This window comes from Amaranthus tricolor, chromosome 9 (genome assembly GCF_026212465.1).
Source record: "Amaranthus tricolor cultivar Red isolate AtriRed21 chromosome 9, ASM2621246v1, whole genome shotgun sequence".
In the NCBI taxonomy this organism is placed as follows: domain Eukaryota; kingdom Viridiplantae; phylum Streptophyta; class Magnoliopsida; order Caryophyllales; family Amaranthaceae; genus Amaranthus; species Amaranthus tricolor.
In genome coordinates, this window is record NC_080055.1 from 11973631 (window position 1) to 11995085 (window position 21455).

The 21455-nt window shown below is 29.6% G+C and overlaps 2 protein-coding genes across 2 annotated transcripts; one reads left to right on the forward strand and one right to left on the reverse strand.

Moving 5' to 3' along the window:
- Nucleotides 1-1540: 1540 nt before the first annotated feature.
- On the reverse strand, nt 1541-8162 carry LOC130824240 (L-ascorbate peroxidase 5, peroxisomal-like). The gene is made up of 9 exons (XM_057689160.1): nt 7991-8162; nt 4643-4767; nt 4308-4357; nt 3517-3582; nt 3256-3301; nt 2601-2683; nt 2431-2513; nt 2050-2152; nt 1541-1951 (listed from the first exon to the last, which is right to left on the reverse strand). Exons 1-9 carry the CDS (start codon nt 8110-8112, stop codon nt 1724-1726), a joined length of 906 nt encoding a protein of 301 aa, XP_057545143.1. The 5' UTR covers nt 8113-8162; the 3' UTR covers nt 1541-1723.
- A 4816-nt stretch (nt 8163-12978) lies between these two features.
- LOC130823890 (protein ALTERED PHOSPHATE STARVATION RESPONSE 1) lies at nt 12979-19094 on the forward strand. Its single transcript, XM_057688716.1, has 4 exons — nt 12979-14044; nt 14123-14358; nt 15162-15385; nt 18010-19094. Exons 1-4 carry the CDS (start codon nt 13282-13284, stop codon nt 18794-18796), a joined length of 2010 nt encoding a protein of 669 aa, XP_057544699.1. The 5' UTR covers nt 12979-13281; the 3' UTR covers nt 18797-19094.
- Nucleotides 19095-21455: the final 2361 nt, after the last annotated feature.

Here is a 21455-nt window from a genome sequence, read left to right on the forward strand (position 1 = left end):
CATGTCTTAAAATGAACGTGATTACGAGTGTTTGATGAAGAACAAAATGCACCAACAAATGAAAAACATAGCAATAATAACAATGGAAGCAATAAAGAACACACAAGTTTATGAACAAGTTCCCAAGAATAATGTCACATCTTTATTGAAGATCACCCTCAATCTAATACAATAAAGAAGAAACTCTATTGGCATTTATCCTAGTCTCTATTACAATAATGGTGTATTACAAATATGTGTTACAAGATAAATCTACACTATTTGTAATCGTTTGTATATGGCTTTGAACTCTTGTTGAATCACCAAGGAGACGATGAAAATATGGTTGCGACAATCAAAGAAGTCGCTCGGAAACTTAATATGAGTATAAGGCGTTCATGCACTTTCCTATGTGATATTTCCCACAAAGGTGCTTGGGATGATAAATGAAATTCACAATGAGATACAATCTACACAACAAAATCCTAGCATAAGTAAATTGCAATAGTAAATACAAATGTTGTGGTGAATTAAGAACTTTGATGATATTGAGAGTTAATTACTCTCTCAATATTATCTCATGAAAGGAAGAATAAGAATGAGAGTATTCTTAAGAGAGAAATCATAAATGATATGAAATTGGGATTGAATATCCCTAGGCATGCAACCTCTATTTATAGAGCTATGCATCAAACAATACCTCCTTTTGAAACAAAAGTGTTTCAGCAAGCAAAACTTATGAATCAAAATAATGTTTCACCAAGCAAAGCTTATGAACCAAAGTAATGTTTCACCAAACAAACTTATGCATCAAAATAATGATTCATCAAATTCTTTGAGGCATTTAATTGGACTTATAATGTATAAATTTTAGTCCCATTACTATACTAAGTATGTAGTATATACAAATCTAGGTCTGTACACTCTAAATGTTCAACAGCCTCCTCTCTATATATTAGCCTTTACCAACATGCATAATTCTCTACTCCCATTTCCAATTTCCTCGCACACACAAATATTTCACTAAAATAATTCCTTCAAGTTTGTGTTCAGCTTTAAAGCTCTTCTATCATTTAAACACATAATGAAATACACTAGTCAGGATGGTGGATGTAGCCTAATGAATGTTGAACCACCTTAAATCCTTAAGTTATTGTTTGCATTAGTTTTTTGTCCTTAAAAACACTTCAATACTTGCAAATGATCTTATTTCATTAATAGTGCACCTTCAAGGCATGATTACAACCTTTCTTTAACACTTTTAGGCTAACAATCGTATCTTTAGGCCTTCGTAAGAAAAGGAATAACAACTATAGTACAATAAAAGAAAAAAAAAGTACATACAACGCAAGAATTAACAGCATATAAAGCATCAAAAAGAAAGAAAACAACAGCAAATAAAATCATGTTAAGTTTTTAGTTGAGTTAGATTTTTGGCAGAATTCAATATGATGAAAGGTTACAAGCCGTAAATCTACAGTTGTAGCCCAAAGAGTTCTTGTGTATTTTGTAAGGTATCAACCATATAAGCTTAAACTTTTATTGAGTTGGTCTTTTGGCATTTAATATGTCTACAATATAATGTAGTGTTGTTATTAAGAAATTAGATAAACAGTACTGATATACAATATATATTTTTTTTTTGTGCTTCCTTTATTGCATGTAGTTGAGTAGTTAGGAAGGCAAGTCATATATAAGTTCTATTACAGACAGTAGCTTAATTCAACATTACAATTATATAATATTAGTTGTAATTATAATAAGCAGGACAGCCGCCATGGTAGCTAGGACGAGCATATCCATATTGTCCTGGGCAACATTCCTCTTCAACTCCATATGATTGATTACATTCAACCTCTTCCTCCTCCTCAGAGCTCTCATCTTTAACCAAGTTGGATTCTTGATAGTTAAACCCTAACTCCGACAGCTTCTTATGTGATTCTGCATAATCTCTGAAAAATGCCCTTTCATCCTGTCACATTAATTATTCACTTTATTATTATAATTAATTAATTATGTTTATAACATTATAATTATTCATTCAAAGGAAAATTAATTTGGGATACATACTCTAGCATAGAGCTCAACGAATGGACGAAAGGCTGGATCATTTAGGAGAGCCTTATCAGTCGGAAATTTCACCAATCCTGGTGTATCACCTCTTAACAGCTCACTAATCACACACAAAAACAAATTAGTCTAATCTTATCTTATATAATAATAACTATTACTAAAACAAAACACTATTGATATCATCAATTTTAAAAATTGTATATGTCATTTTTTTAATTGTTTGACCAGTCTCTAAGCTATTAAGAAATTATTTACCAAGCACAACATACATCTGCAATATACCATAAAACGATAAAATTGAAATATATATTCTATATAGTTGGGTTCAAATTGATTAACATTAGTGATCATTTGAAGCATAGTATTTGAAAAGCTTACACAAAATAGGAGTTATCAAACTTGAGAGGATTGCGGGTGAAATTTCCATCAAAGCCTGGTGTTCTGTCCTTATGAGCTCCACCCTTATTTTTGCAAAACAAATAAATACATTTATAATTAAAGATTATGCAATTAGTTTTAATTAAAGAGTTAAAAAATCTATGCCTCACCAGAGCATGGGCTCCTGAAAGAACCACAATATCCTTATCATTCAACCCCATTCGATAAAATATATTTCTCAGATCATTTGCTCCTAAAAATCATTATGAAAATTGAAAATGTCAATTATTTTTTATCAATAATGGCCCGATAAAATAAAAAATTCAATTTAAGCAAATATCTTAAATAACTACAAAATTAAAGGTAAGAATTTAGCAAGTCTTGAAGGAGTCTTCAAACGAGTCTTTGACAAAAACTAGTAAGTGAGATAATGCTATGCTTTTATTTGGTTAGCCTAATAATAACATGTGAATTCATCATTTAAATATATATATATATATATATATATATATATATATATATATATATATATATATATATATATATATATATATATTCTTAATTCAATGAAATTGAATTGGAAGTGAGTCTAAGAATAAAGTATAAACTTAGATATCAGAGTCTTGGATGATGATTTTTGTGACGGTGTCAGAAAATTGTGATGTGTCTAAGTATGGCATTTATATAATTGAAAAAATTAGTATACATATGTGTGCGCAAATGATTGCATTCTATATCTATTACTAGAATTAGTAATAGTCAAGTTAATAGATAGTATTTGAAAAAAAATCCTTAAAAACTTAGCCTATGGCACTCTTATCATACCTCCATTAGGGTTTGGAAGTCCATCATCATCGGCAAAATCGCTATCCTACAGAGTAATGATGATAATCAATAAAAATTATAGTTAATTAAATGCATATAATTATTAATGAATATTGTTATTTGATCATGTATTAGAAACATTATATTATGGAGTATATGATATGATGGTATTATTATGAAGAGAGGAGCTATATATATAACTAAGCCCTAAGAAAATACTTAAAAGAGTATTACTAGATAGAAGTAATGATATATACTTACTGGGCGACCTGAAACAAATTCAATAGTGGGACCCCCAGTTACTTCAACCGCAACAATACCGGCAAGCTGATAAACAACAAATGTCAATCATATAGAAACATTACACACATACTAATTCTTTAATAAATAAATTACGTATCAAACTATTTAAACTACTAAAATAATTCAAACTTATTTCATTTTTTAGCATCGAGTCCCAAATGTAAAAATCATGTGATATAGTACATAACATATGTTGAAGCTACGTATAAGCTTGTAACCATAGATACAGTTAATAGAGTACGTATATGCATGATAAATTATACAGCTACAAGCATCAACTTATTAATAGAAGTATGTTAATATTAGTTATATACTCTATAAAGTTGAGAATCAAATATAAAATCTTTTATGACATTTACGTGTTCTTGTGTGCTTTTAACTAATTGGGTCATCCCCTCTAACTTCATCGTGTAAAAATAGATAGTATATATTAGCCTTTGTTTTTTTAATAGCTATATTCCCTCAACAAACTATTTCATAAAGGAGAAAAGTACATGTAGCTATTAAAAAAAATAGCATTATCTTGTAGTTAGTGTCTTTTGAAAATTAAATCGATCCTAGTAACTCTATTAAAATTGATGATGCTAGTGTCGTAGCTAAGAACTAGAAGAATATATAAATGAAACTTTCTATATATAGCCAATTAACTTGGTTATGCAATAAATAAATATATATATATATATATATATATATATATATATATATATATATATATATATATATATATATATATATATATATAGGAGTACCTGATAAAGGTCAGCATATGTAATGTCAGGGTGTTTTCTCTTGATTGATTCTGCATAATTGAAATTAAGGAGAAATCAACTCAATTTTTAGAAGAATTTATGATGAATCACAAGACAAATAGATCATAAGTATGCATGTTTAAAGTAATAATTATATGTACTTGAGCATAATTAAGTAACTATGCATAATTAATTAGAAAAAAAAACTAATTTTCTGCATACATATGTTAATATTTTATTGTGTAATGGATTGATAAATCACTTATTAAAACTTTACGGATATTTTTAACAAATGATTTTTGATTTATAAACAAGTAAATAAATAGAAAAAATACCACAAAGTCTAATAGCGTTTTCCATGCCCTTGTTGGGAGGGCGGTTCAACTCTTGTGTGAACCTAACTGAACCATTTGCACCTCCTTTCCTTGCTCTTGCATCATAGTTTCCTGCATCATGGAATCTACCATACAAATACAATACCAACCCAAATCAATTAATTACATTTTTTTTTTAGTGATCGAAATCGATTAATTACATTAATAATAAGAAATTCCTTTTGTGCTTGAAACTTGCTCCATAAAATTCAAATATAAGAAAACTTTTTGAGATTTATGGTGTAAATTTAAAAGGGCTGAATCATTATCTTCTTCTATACTTTAAATGAGTTAATTCCACTAAAATTGGCCATAAAACATATATATTCAATTTAATTAAAAAAAGTTTATTTTCCTTAAATTCACTAGCATAAAGAAGACAAACAATAGCTTAAGATAAAAACACCTTTGAGAAGTAGTAAAATACGTACATTTATCCACTTAAATAATTAAACTAGAAATAAATACTCCAATGTTTACAAGTTTTTGAATCATCTCCAAACTCTTCAACTTCTATCATCATATGAAATCTTTGGAAAGAAAGTTATGTAGAAGAATATGGGGATTATTTGATTTAAAATCTTACTTCCTTTGTGTTTTTTTAAATATTCTATTTGGTTTGGGCACGTTTGTCAATGTACTAATACTACTCTTAATAACTCTAATAGTACATAATTAAAAATTATAAAAACTAGATATTAATAAACTTTAAGTTGGGACGAATCAAATAAAAACTCATTTGACTATATTTTAATTTATAAAATTAAGAATTAAATACAAATTAAGAGTAAATGATAAATAGTATCCAAAAACCAAATATGACATTTAAAAAGAAACAGAAAGAGTATTAATATTAAATTTTATTACTTTATAACACAAGAAATAGTTGCCTAATTGCTTCAATACAGATGCAAAATAATAAACAATTGACTAAAATCAAAATATGACTAAAATCAAAATATGATAAAATTAATATCATATCATATCATCTATATTATATATCATATCATACATACTAATAAAAATGCTGAAAAATAACAAATGTTATCTTTAGAGAGCTTTGACAAATCATACATACTAATAAAAATGCTGAAAAATGAGAAAGGTCATTCTTAGAGAGTTTTGACAAATAAAATATATCACAATATTTATCTACTTTAGAATTAGATTTTTTTTTTAAGTTGGAGTTAAATTCGGTAAAGTATTTATGTAATTTATTATAGCAATTCTATAAATCTAACCTAGAATTTAATATATTTAAGTGAATGAAAAAGTTATGTATTCGATAAATAATTTTTAATAAAGTTTTTAGTTTTTACTTTAAAGAAGTCATGTATTCAATAAATTTAATCACGATAATATATACTTGCATTATTCTTTGAAATTATATTTTTTCATATTTCAGACTCATAAATTCGTGCATTGAAATATATTTTATCTTCAACATATCTTTCAAAAATCTTATTAAAATTTTTCTCTTCTAAAATAAAGTTGTAAAGTGGTCAAACAAAAAGTAAAGGGGAGTATACTATTGTTATTATAAAAGGATAGGAAAAAAGGTTAAAAACTTGCACTTCCTCCGCTTTATAATATTTGCTACACTTTAATTCTACTAAAGCAATAGAAGAATGTAACAAGTGTCACAATTTTAAGAGTTATTTTCCCGCCTAATTCTACTTATGTTATTTTAGGTAGTTTTTTAATTTTATTTTATTCAATTGATGTCCATAATTTAACTCATTTGAGTTTTCCTCATATACTTTCCATTGATGCTTCTTTTCTCTTCTACAATAGTCTTCAATGTCTAATTTTTTTCTCATATTTTTTCTACAATATCTGGTTATTGGGTGTTAATTTTGATGAAAAACTATGAAATTTTAAATATATTCATGGTGACGTAAATATGGGTTTATTAAAGGTGTTAATGATAATAAAACAAATCTACCAATTGTGAACAAAACAAATCCATAGGGCATTGGTGTAATTATTTTTAGTGTGTGTTAAATTACATTTTAATCTGTATATATGATGAGTTTTTACTTTGATTTTGAAAACCAAGGTATATATTATTAAATTGAATTTAAAGGTATAACTTAAATTCTTTTTGAATACGTTTAATATTGAATTTTTGGGGTTTGTTATAATAAAAAGAACAACATAAATTTTTGATATTTTTCTGACATCTCTATTATTATTAGTATTTTTTCCAAGCAACTCATTTTTAGTTTTTTCCTAATACTTTTGGGTTTTTTAAAAAACAATAGTATAAATTTATCAAGCAAATTTTTAGTATTTTTCTAACATCTCTTTTATTTTCTCAGTCACTTTAATTATATGCGAAAATTTATAAGCTACAACTTAAGTTTCAGTGTTGGGTATATTTCTACACAAAGAACAATAATTCATTCTTAATCAAGGGTTAAGACCTATTTCATATCCGTTGGATTACATTTATTGTCATAAAATTGGATTTTTTTGTAAAAAGGATTGAAATTAGAGTATTCAGGTAAATTAATGTTTTAGAATTCGGTTAATAAATATGTTTCATGATTATCAATTAACTTAAATTGGAAGATTTCTCATCAGGGTTATGAATTTGGGCATTTTAATTGGTTAGTTAATAAAAGTAGTTTTGGGTTATAATTTAAGAGTTGGGCATTTTAATTTACTTAATTATTATGTATTATTAATTAGACATTATGTGTGTAGACTTCTTTTATTTTTTGTTGCATTTTAAGTATGTTTAAAGGTTGAGTTTAAAAATTTATTTTTGTCATAAGGTATAAGGGATGGAATAACCGGAAAAGAAAGCAAGAAAACTCAATTGTAATTTCAAAAATTTAGGGGTTTAAATTAGCATACTCCTTATTAATACTCTATTGTTGATGCAATATTGTTGTTTGCTCCTAAATGTGTGTGACATTTACCTTGGTTGAAGATATGTCAAAGAAATCAAGATGATTTTCATGTGTGCTATTTTAAGAAAGAATGTATCGTGTATGGGGTGGTGATGTCTATAGAGTAGATTATTTTTGAGCTCTTGATATGATAAAGGTAAAAGTAGCTTAAGAAATGAGAGATTAAACACTTATTATGAAATTATTATGATTCTGTGCTTAGCACGGGTATATACCTAGCTTGCTATATTATTGTATATTTCATAATATAATTTACAAATTATTATATTTACTCCTACTTTATTCATAAATTATCATTCATTAATTTATTAATACTTGGATCAAACTGAAATAGTGCGACGACTATTATGGAACGTGGAACGTAGGTAGTATAGGAGATAGAAACACTCACGAAAGGCGGAGGAGGATAGGAGCAGCCTGATTATTATTGCTTTGGATAAGAGCACGCAGGTCTCTACGAGCTGCCTCGATCACTCGCAAATATTTTTCATTCACTATTCCCACTCTTCCCATTTTTCGCCTTTTTTTCTCTCAATTTTCTTTTTGTTTGGCAATGAAAATACTTGGCTTGCTCATATGCTTTTATATACAAAATTAATAATAATAATAATAATAATAATAATAATAATAATAATAATGGCATCAGAATTTTTCAACTTTAAAAAGTATGAATGTCCTTATTTACTTATTCGAACTAAACGTCAAAATCTAATCACATTATCTATAGCTAATAAAGCAAGATTCTAAAAGAATATTTTTATTTTATTTTTCTATAGAGCTAAAAATATATAAGTATTAGGTGATTTTAATGATTCAATAGTTCATACATACATATATATATATATATATATATATATATATATATATATATATATATATATATATATATATATATATATATATATACATATATATATATATATATATATATATATATATATATATATATATATATATATACATATATATATATATATACATATATATATATATATATATACATATATTTATATATATATATATATATATATATATATATATATATATATATATATTTATATACATATATATATATATATATATATATATATATATATATATATATATATATATATATATATATATACACACATATACATATATAATTATATATATAATTATATATATATATATATATATATATATATATATATATATATATATGTACGTATATATGTATATATGTATATATACATATATACATATATACATATATATATATGTATATATGTATATATATACATATATATATATATATATACATATATATATATATATACATATATATATATATATATATATATATATACATATATATATATATATATATATACATATATATATATATATATATATATATATATATATATATATATATACTAAAAAGTTGGAGATAGATTTCTTTTACAGTGTAAATGTCTTGAATATAATAAATTATGATGATGAATTGTGTATTATAATTTAGACATCATATCTATAGAAACTTAGATGAAAATATCTCTAGTTATTATATCAATATACTATATAAAAAATTTTGTCAAAATTGTTCTCACTTTATTATAGACGAGTGCTGCAAAATAATTCTCTCAGAAAGAAGCGATGTGAAATTTACTCTATAAGTACATAGCAGTAGTACAAAATATATCTACATGATCTTAAGAGAGTTACCTTCCTCTTTAATGATCTAAGATCATAAAGCTTACTCTTCAAGAATAACTTATTGGTTACACTTTTAGCCATGTGTAATAATTCAAATGTATCCTATATACCCTTTGCAATATTCTCTTTCACAACCTCTCTAAAAACCTTATGGAAGAGACATAATTTAAAATTGTAATATTTGCTTGATTAGAGTCTAAGTATAAAACTTAACCTCTAATGTTACCAAGATCGCAAGGTATGAAGTAACTTGATGAACCGATATAAGTTTCAATGAATTGATAATGTTTAAAGGAAATAAAAACAATGCAAAAGAACACAATGAAGTTCACCCAATAATGGCTACATCCTCCGTGGTGTGTAGTGTCTTGTTTATATTATAACAATCGAGAAATACAACTCTTACAATGTAGTATTATAAATGATGTAAGAGAATGCAAAGACTATGTGTTTAGGCTTAGGGGTTTGTATTTTATAATTTTGGATGAACAAATGAGTTCCCTATTTATAGAGGAGATCACACTAACTAACATTCAATATATTAAAGCTATGAACTAATAACAATGAAATAGCTCCAAGGACTTGAAGAGTCAAAAACAGCATTCTAGGAACGTTAGAAAGTTCGCTTGACCAAAGCAGGAGCGACCTAGTCGAGCGGACTACAAGAAGCTACTGGATACATTCTGTTTGGTCACTCAACCCACCCTGGAGCTCGCTCGGTCGAGCAGCCTTCAGAGGGCATTCTGACAGCTTTGCTCGACCTAGCATAGTAGAGCAACTTTTCAATTTCTTCATGAACCCTCATAACTCCATGACTATTCTTACTTCATTACCTTCATAACTCATGAATTAATCTACACTTTAACCACCAACATAAATCATAAACATTAAGTCACAACTTATACACCCATTCAAGTCATCCATATAATTCCATCCCATAAGTCACTGATAAATGCACACATCAATTATGCATTCAAGTCACACCATTATTCTCAACAAAAAGTAATAATAATCTTGGAATAGATTTCACCCCAATTAGAAATAGTCATTCTCATGGGCATCTTGGTAACACCATATGTCCATCTTTGCTCAACTTGCCACAAGCCAAAATTCTTATTCTATTAAACATCTCAATGTTCAATTTCATGGAAGCTATATTGAATTTAAATACCAACCAAGACCAAAATTCAATCACCAAGAACCCTTTGTTTAGATACCAATCGTTGATTTAATGACAATATAAATGGTTTAGAACATTTAATTTAGCGTAAGATTAATGAATAGATATTCTATTAAATTAAGGAAGAAGTTAAATCTAAAATCCTTATTCAAGATCTAACAACAATTATGCAAAATTAATCAACAATAAAGTAAAAGGAATAACATGATTCACCTAATATGGGATATGTTCACACCTAGTTCAGATGTTCTATGTACGTAAATGAAGCTATCTTGAAGCTTTCATGGAAGGTCGTCTACAATGTTGTTATGGTTTGGAAAAAAAAAAGAGAGGGTTAGGAGACATCTACTAACGAAGATGAATTTGGGTTATTTATAGTTTAATTTAAACCATCTCACAACAAACTGTGATTTATGATTCAATTCATGTACATATAATAAAGCCACTAAAATGAGAGAAGGAAATAACCAACTTTTTTTAGGATTTAATTTTTCATCTCTTTTTTTAATCCATCTTTTTGGATCTGCTAATATTCTAAGTATTTTCTAGTGATGTCCTAATGCTAGATCATGATTCATGAGCCTTGGGGACTCGAGACAAACAAAAACTTCAACTCCAAAACTATAGTTTTACCTAATTAATTTTACCTCAAAAAAGAAAAACGACTCGGTCATTATAATTTTTCCTAATTAATCCTAATTACAGGAGTACATGTTTTCCCGTGGGCAAGTATATGGACTACTCTTGGAGTTGAAGAAAATTTGAAATCTGTAGGCTAAAAAAAAATTAATTAAATAAACTAAGAATCAAACTTATTCCAAAAGTAAGCGTGAAATTTCCAAACCTGAGATTTGGGGCTGTTCGCAATTAGTAACTGCGAATAGGTCAAAAAAGACAAAATAGCTGTTCGCACTTACTAACTGCGAACAACTATTTTGTCTGTTTTGACCTGTTCGCAATTAGTAACTGCGAACAGCCTCAAACCTCAGATTTGGAAATTTCACGCTTACTTTTGGAATAAGTTTGATTCTTAATTTATTTAATTAATTTTTTTTTTAGCCTACAGATTTCAAATTTCCGGAGTTGAAATGGAAAACTATAGTTGGGTCGTCAAGTTGTAATTCGGCCCAATTCCAAAACGTTGACGATCCAACTTCATCTGGTCAGTTAACATTTGGCCCAACTCCAAAACGTTGACGATCCAAGTACATTCTACTAAGTACTAACTTGTTTGTCTTTTGAGTTAACTACTAAGAATAATACTATCATTATTTTTTATTACTTACACGCATAAAAATTAAGAAAAGTTACTTTATTGTTTTTTTGTCTATTCTACCTACATTTAAACGACCAGAAAAAGATAATAAATACAAGTATTCTAAAACGTAAAAAAATATATTATAAAAGAAAATCTCACTTTCAACAACAAATTTTAAAGAAAAGGGCTATTACCTTACTATATACTCCCTCCTATTCACTTCACTTGTCTTATTTACTTTTTGTCACTATTCACTAATTACTTTTAATTTGTATTTTTTTCTAAATTTATAAGTTAAAATATAGTCAAGTGAGATCTTCTTTCGTTTGTCTCAATGTAAGGGTTATAAATATTAATTTTTCATAATTTTTAATTATACATGATTAAAGATATTAAATGTTAAAATGATACCTTGACAAGTGTAAAAAAGTAAATAGAACAAGTAAAATAAATAGGAGAGAGTATTAGCTCGTGAAGTAAAGCTGACGTGAGGGGTAATAAGGCGACTTAAATAGGTGAAATTACTACCTCTATTTCAAATCACGTCAAACATTTGATCTTTCACATAGATTAATGTACTAATTCAATCTTTAATTCTCTAATATACTTCATATAATTAAAAATACAAAAATTTGGTATTAATAATATTTGCCCTGAGACAAATCAAACAAAATTCCACATAATTATTTTTAGTTTATAAATTAAAATGTAATTACAAATTAAGAGTGATAAATAATTAATACAATATTTTTAGTATTGCAATTGCAAATAATTTTAAACGAAGGAAGTACTACGCTATGTCTAGAAAACTACCAGTTGAATTTGCATAATGGCATAAACATCAAATACTTTGTATTTATAATCAACTAGTCTTTTGAGAGACGTATTTCAAATCCAGCTCATTAGAAATTAATGACTACTTACCATAATTTTAATGTTTACTTACATTATTCTTAATGCTTACTTACCGTATTCTTAATACTTACTTACCGTATTCTTAATACTTACTTTCAATATCTTAATGTCTATTTACATTATTCTTAATGTCTACTTATAAGATTTTAAAAGTATAAAATAGACCGATCCAATTAGAGATTAACTATTAAAAAGTCTTTTACAAAAATTTATGATTTATAATGACATAAAAATTAATGTAGTTTTGTAAATAGGAGTAATTATTTTGAGTGAGAATTTTTTTTAGAAAAAAAGATATAAACGGAGAATTAAAGGCACTCTGCCCAATGCTTCATTGTGCTCCTCTGCCTTTCTCTCTCTTTCAGAAAGCCAAAATTAAAGAGAGTGATAGAGAGAGAGAGAATGACTGAATCACTTAACAAGTGTGCTTTGGACTGCCGTAACTCTGTGACTTATCAGACTTAAACCTATGTTTTGAATTCTTTCTCTCCTTCTTCTTTCCTCTTTTCTTTCTTCTTCTTTTATTTCTTCCCACTAAATATGGCGTATCCTCCATAACTTTAAGCTTTTTTTTTTGACACTTGTTTTGTAATTAGCTTTAAATTCAAAAAATTTAAAAAAAAAACAAAAAATGGGGTGTTGTGCATCAAGAATTGACAGACAAGAAATGGTATCAAGATGCAGAGCCAGAAAAAGATACATGAAACAATTAGTTGAAGCTCGACAATTTCTTTCTTCTTCTCATTCTTTTTACCTTCGTTCTCTTCGTTCTACTGGTTCTTCTCTCTTTCAATTCTCCACTAATGAATCTTCCCTTCTCCACCACCATCTTAACCACCGTAATCCTTCTTCTTCTCCTTCTCCGCCTCCTCTTCCACCCACACCACCTCCTCCTCCTTCCATGTCACCCAGTACTGACACCTGGACAACCACTACTTCCACCACCAATGCTTCTGCTCTTCCTCGTACCCCTCTTCCTCCTCCGCCTCCGCCTCCACTTGAGGGGTCCACATGGGATTTCTGGGACCCATTTGTTCCTTCTTCGGAATCGGACCCGCGTACTGGTAATGGGGTCGAGGAACAAGACTGGGAAGAACCTGCTACTGTTACTACTAGTACGACTACTACTACTACAGTGACGCCGATGAGAGCAGCGGCGAATGTGGCGGCGCCGCCTTCTGTGGTAAGTGGGTTTTCGAAAGAGAGTGAAATGGCGGTGGTGGTTTCGAGACAAGGGAAGGAATTAGTTGAGATTATTAAGGAATTAGATGAGTATTTTCTTAGAGCTGCTGATGCTGGTACTTTTGTTTCTGGGGTTTTAGAAGTTCATTCTTTCTCTAATCTTTCTACTTCTAACAATTTTAATCATCATCATCATCATTTCACTTCTCCAGGTAATTTTTTTGTTTATTGGGGTCTATTTGTTTGATTAAATGATCAATAATATATGATCAAATTGTAATAAAATGCAGGGAAATTGGATGATCAAGGATGGAGTATGAGTAAGAATTGGAGCCCAATGTTATGGGGTTCAAATGGGAAGTTAAATGGATTTGGTTTTAGAAAATTAGGGGAAGATCAAATGGTAGTTGGTAGAATTGGAAATATGAATAATGGTGGAGTTAATAATGGCATTAATGGTAGTAGTCATTCTTCTACCATTGAAAGACTCTATGCTTGGGAAAAGAAGCTTTTCCATGAGGTCAAGGTACTCATATTCCTCTTTTTCTATGAGTAAATCACATTTATTTTGCTGATAGTGATAAAACAGAGCACCTTGATTACTATGCTTGTTAACTTTTTCAATTTTTTATTTCATTTCAAAATACTACGATAGTTAAGAATTATGAGTTAAATTAGTAATTAATATTAAAGAAATTTCATGTGAGGAAGATTTCGTATCGTTTTTAGACTTCTATATAATATTTGTTGAGTATTAAATATTATATAATTTTGGGAAATTTTATACAAACCCACTTATAACCCGTGGGTTTTGGGCCCAAGCCTATAGGAGTCCCGATAGAGTGATCATATGACAAACTGTTACAGCCTTATATAAAATGCATCTTTTAGCTAATCAACAAATGGGTGTCTTGTTATTTCATCTATAGGAGTAATTTATTAAATAGGAAATTATCACGGTACCCCTAAATTTTTGCACTTTATCAATGATACCCTAAGTTTTTTCGATTATCAATGGTAATATTTTTAGTTTTTTCTGTCAAAAATCTTTCAAAACCGTTAATTTTTTTTTCTTTTAACTTTTTAATGTTTTAAATTGAAAAACAAAATAAAAAAGTTAATGGTTTTGAACGATTTTGGACGGAAAAAATTAGAAAATGTTATGTTTGTAAAACGCTTAATAACACGACGATACCATTGATACTCGAAAAAACTAACTTGAGGGTACCATTGATAAAGTGCACAAACTTAGAAATACCATGGATAATTTCCCTTATTAAATTTGCGATTTAATGATGTTACAATTTTGTTATGATTGGAATGGAGAAGAATGCAGAGAAAATAAAGATAGAACATGAGAAGAGAGTAGAACAGCTAAGGAGACTGGAGGTGAAAAGAGCAGACTATTTTAAGACAGAGAAGACAAAGAAAGAGGTTGAAAAACTTGAGTCACAAATAGAGGTTGCTTCTCAAGCTATACAATCTACATCAAATGAGATCATCAAATTGAGGGAAACTGAGCTTTACCCTCAACTTCTTGACATTGTTAAAGGGTAATTAACTTACTATTCCTTGCTAATTCTTATTTTTAGTAACCTACATGTTCTTCTCGAGCTGAAGGTCTTATATGTCGCAATCTTCTTATCTCTTTGATAAGGATAACTATATCGTCATTTACTCGCTCTAAATCTGATCATAATTTTTATGAACGGAATAACCGGATATGATGACTGGGTGTGATGATGAGGATGAGTAAGCTACATGTTAGTGATGATCTTAATATAGCTTATTAATAGATATATGTCACGATTATGCACAAATATGGAATGTGTGATCACATGTTCTAGGTAGAGGTAGAGGTAGAGCCAAGATATTATTGCCACTCACGTGCCCACTAACTCACAACCTTTACACCATTGATGGCAATTAGCGTCGAGTATATGCTATTTTATATTATGCTAATTGTCACATAATATGATTTAATTAATGGTAATCCTAGAGTATTCTTGATCATAGAAAAACTTGGCCTAAAACTTAAACAATTTGGAGGTATTAATGAGAAATTATTACTTCAAATGACAGTCTAGAAGATTAATTGGAGAATATACTTTCCCAATAATTAATTACCAACGGAACTAGCGTACTAGTATGTAGTAGGAGAGAGAATGGGGGTATTGTAATTTGTAGGTAGATTTATGGTCTTTAAGATATATCTTTTATTTTCAAATGTTCTTCTCAAATAAAATATTCTATTTTAAGAAGAGATAAGTTTGATAATGGTTTTTGCGGGATATGTAGAAGAAATATATCTATTTAAGATCTCGTTAGATTCGTGTTAATTTATACTTTATTATCATATATTCTTTATAATTTTTTATGATGCGTAATTAGAGATATTAAGGTTCAAAAATTACTTTGAATACTATAACGGAGGAAGAACAAAAAAAAACTGAACAGAGTAATAAATTGTAGGTTTTGATAGGGTATTTCATAATGTAGATGGATTATGTCCATAAATAAGTTAGTACGCAAACTCATAAAAACAAAGTAAAAGTAGGATTTCCATTTGTATTAAAATCAAGGGATAGAGCGAGTAAATTTTTTGCTTTCTCTTGTGATTAAAAGTATTGAAAACATATCCAACAATTTAATAGTTACCCCGACTTTGACCCGACTTTAAAAGGAAGTTCGATCTTAAGTCAATCTAAATTGTTTGATCTGAAATTGACCAAACCCTAAAGGAGGTCAAGTATATAAGTATAACCACAGACAGTACATTTGGTAAAAACAGATCCCATGCTGCAGTAAAAGAGATTTCGATATTGACTGGCCTTTTTCACTCCTGTTTTTTATGTACATTTTGACCCTTTCTTTTTCCATAAAATTACCAAAAAAGCTCCCCCATATTAGTTTTGCTGTCTTGGATGGATTGGGGCAGTAAGGGAGTAACCGTTGTGTATTGTGTAGTTGGGAATACAATGGCCAAAGCAGACAAAATTAGGTCTGCATTCTGAAACATACTCTACTTGTTGGTGAGAGTCTGAGAGCATCAAATCAGAACTCATGGGCCATGGCCATTTGTTACATATATGATAAAAGACAAACACCCAAGTATTATGGTGGTACTCTAAATCCCCTCTCAAATCTATCAAAAAAAAGCAAATTATTTTACATCTTTTGAGCAAATTATGAATTCAAAAATAAATTAACCGGCAAATTATGGTAATTAGTATGTTGTGTGGTCTATAGGAGTATAAAATACTATGGTTCTCAATGTTGACTGTTGAGGTATGGGTTGGAGTTGGGCCATTTTATAAAAACTAATCTATTAATTAAGTGTTTAAAACAAACTTGACAATCCGATATTTACCCAAATCTGACTTTGACCCGATTTCAATATGAACATAAAACTATGTAAAAACCAATACAGACAAAAGAGTAAAATTGTACTAACCTAAAACTACTGACCCGATAACCCAAATTAACACTTCTACTGTTAATGAAACCTTTAGTGCATATATTGGCTTCATGGTGTGATATGAGGTGTATTGTTGCTTCACATAAAATTTTTTTTTCTGGTTTCCAGAATATGAAGTGTAAAACAGTAATTACTCTTTCTTACTAAAGAAATGTGCTGACTTGTGCACATTTATGATGGTCAAGTCTGTTTCTCAACTGTGGTGTTATTCCATGTATATGAAGCTTCCTATACAATTTGTTGTACCTTCAAACTCTAATTTTCATCTAATTACAAGGATTTTCATTGATTTTCGTTTTAAAAAATAGGAAAAATTATCGTGAATAATGCAATCTTTTGTTAATTTTCCTACAATAATACAAAATATTGATTAACCATGAATAATACCAACTTAGGGGTATTTTTTAGAATAATACCAACTATTTTTAACATGTAGGGATTTTCTAGGAAAACACCCCTTTAAATTGATATTATTTATGGTTAATCAATAGTTGGCATTATTATAGAAAAATAACAAAAAGTTGTATTATTCACGGTAATTTTTCCTAAACAATATCATCATTTTAGTGGGAATGACTTTTTGGCTGTGTTAGTGTCATTTCTATATTAACATTTTTCCAAGCTAATTTTTAGTAAATTTTAGTTAACATTATGGGCCGGTAAGGTTTATCTCGTATAATTTGCTTCTATTGGTTTCAGGTTTATGTGCATGTGGAGGAGCATGTATGAGTGTCACCAAGTCCAAATGCACATAGTTGATCAGCTCAAATTCCTGAATGCCATACCATCCACTGAACCCACATCAGAGATCCATAGACAGGCCACATTACAACTCGAGGTCGAGCTCCAACAATGGCATCAATCCTTTTGCAACCTAGTCAAAGCTCAACGGGACTATATTCGTTCCCTCACCGGTTGGCTCCGTTTGAGCCTCTTCCAGTTCAATAAAAACCCCATAATGAGGTCCATACAAGATTCCACAATATATTCTCTTTGTGAACAATGGCAGCTAGAAATAGATAATGTTCCCGACAAGGTAGCATCCGAGGGGATCAAAAGCTTGTGGACAGCGATCAATGCGATTGTGCTTCGACAAGCCGAGGAATTAAAGCAGAAAAAGCGATCAGAGGCAGCAAATAAGCAGCTTGAAAAGAGGGCGGTTGAGCTAAGGTCTTTAGAGGCAAAATTTGGGCCATACTCGATGCCAGACATGTCGAGCTCAAGAAAGGGACGAGATCCTGTAGGAGAGAAGCGAGCAAAAGTGGAGATGTTGAAGGTGAAAGCGGAGGAGGAGAAGGCTAAGCATGCGAAAGCAGTGAGTGTGACTAGAGCCATGACACTAAGCAACATGCAGATGAGTCTTCCTCACGTTTTTCAGGCGATGACTGGTTTCTCAAGTGTATGTAAGCAAGCTTTCGAGAAGGTCTACAACGAGGCCAAAAACATGGATCAGGAGCTTGACGTTAAGAGGTTAATGATGGCTTAGATGCGTTCATGGACGAACAGGCTGGTTCCGCGTCAAGGTTTTAATTTCTTCTCAAATCTTTGTATAGCTCCATCTAAGTTCAAAATATGGGAGGATAATTAAGTGGTGTTAGATGTTAAAAGTTTAGTTTGAGTGAAATTTTGTAAGTGTGCTTTGGAGTATGTTTCATGGGCCTTTTGTAGCAAACACTACAGGCAGTAGAGAATCTTATTTCATTACAGTGCATGTGCATTTCTCAGCTTTGCATTTGTACATTGTTTTATAAAATGAATTGATTAGTAGTTTCGTACCAACAAAATTAGAACACAACTTTCTGACACAACACAAATTAGGGTTTATATATATTTCAATTCTCCTGCATGTTACATGCACAATTGAGCTATAAGCGCCGCCCTTTCAGATTTCCCTGATTATTATTCCTTCTATTTAACAATGAAAAGTGGTAAGGAGTATGTCTTAAGAGTTCATATGGTTAACACATACAATCTTACACCAGAAAATTACCTGAGTAAACGATGATGATTCGTGCTGGGTTGAGTAAACGATGATGATTCGTGCTGGGTGGAAATATTTACTAATCTCTTAATCGTGAATAAAAAAATAGCTCAAAAATAGTCTAAAATCGTCCATAATTGGCTTTTTTGCCTCGTGATTCACGTAGAGATTAAATTATCATGTGACACTAATCTGAGATAAAGGATTAGTATTAAAATTACCTCGAGGCAAGAACTTAAATAACACAATAAGGCAATCCCCTCTGTTGCAGCTTTGCCCATCAGAGTAAAATATATTGTGTTGGTCGTGATCACAACAACGGTTGCAAAATGGCTGGTTCTATATCTTAATCGTAGTAACTCAAAAATCTTTCCGATACGAGTAATCTTTTTACACTATGGACCATATTTCTTCTTAGTATCATTATTCTCCAATTTGCACAAACCCAACTCAAATGCTGGCAATAAAGAAGATATCCGGTAGAACTACTCGTCGAGAAACAGAAATGAAGCGTAAAAATTGACAAGAGTTCACAAAAATAACAGGTAACCAGAACAAAAAGAGTATAAACCTTGCACTTGGCATGGAAAACCCAATAATTGATTACAATGTCTAAACAAAAACATGTATTTATGATCATGCAAAAATCTGGGAACATTGATCATTCATGATTGTAAAAAAGCATAGAAAATAATAAAAAGTGAAGGAAGAGGAAACTAAAATGAATTATGTACACCAAATAGAAAATAGTAATACCTCAGAAAATAGGAGAAATCAGAGGGATGGAACACACTGTTTGCTCTATTCATCTGCTTTCGTTACAAGCGAACGATCAGACGAGAGAGAGGGAAGAGACGAATGCTATTATTTTTCACAACACAAAAACTAGCATAACACCGTCCTATTCCAAGACCACGGATGGGCAGGCCCATTGTTAGGCGAGTGTCTTGCACGCGCGCGCCCTTTCCCTCCGTTTCCGCTTTTTTTATTTTTTATATTTTTGGAAATTCTTTAACTTCCCTTATTCAATTTTTCAAACTACCAATTCAGTTTCATTTGTCATATCTTTCTACTCAAAACTTTCCATTTTCTTCTCCTATTCTCCATTTTCATTCCTGCTTCATCTTCTTGCATCGGTTGTTTTCCTCCATTGTTGCGACTGGTATCTTATTATTTTTTTTTTTGGAAATTCAAATCTTTCCTTCATATTGTATTGCAGTTGTTTTATCTGAAACTTACTCAATTATTGAAATAATTGAATACTTTATGTGTACAATTGTTGTTTTTGTAATGTAAATCAATTGCTTGCTTATAATATTCAATTACATATATAAAATAGATCTTCTGATTGAATGCAAATATTTGCACAGCATCAATTCATAATTGAACAAAGTAAAAGAATAATTGAAATATTATAAAACTTCAATTTATATATTTTCGCAACATATATATAAATGGCATAATTGAACATGTTAATCATGAAACTGAACATTTAAATGGCATAATTGATTTTCCATTGCAGACATTCAAACTTCAATTTAGAGAATTGAACATGTTAATCATGAAACTGAACACTTAAATGGCATAATTGACCTTCCATTGCAGACATTCAAACTTCAATTTAGAGAATTGAACATGTTAATCATGAAACTGAACACTTAATCAAATTCATTCATTAGATCTTCCATTGCAGACATTGTGAGGTTTTTTGAAGTTTGAATGTTGATTTTCTTCAAATTAGTGAGAGAATTACAGAGATTTTTCGTAAAATTGGAAGAGGAAATCGCTTCTGATTTCTTTCCCTTTTTCTCGCGTGATTTTGGCGGTTTTGAAATTGGTTTCCTAAACTTTACAGGTTTAATTTTGGTAGTTTATATATTTAATATTTTCTTTTTTTTAATTATTTAAATATGCTGATGGGCTGGAATATTGGGCCGCGTCTTATTCTAAGACGGTCTTACCCAAGATCTGCTGTTTTTATTATTATTATTATTCAATCAGGGGACGAAATAGAAATCAACGGAGGTTATGGCCTACACAAATTTTTATTTGAGACCGTCTATACAATAGACGTCTCAAGTTTTGGGGCTGGCCTAATTTATAAATTAAAAAAAAAAACTAATTGGTGGTTTTGTAAGTTAAAAGGGATATATGGGCTGGGCTC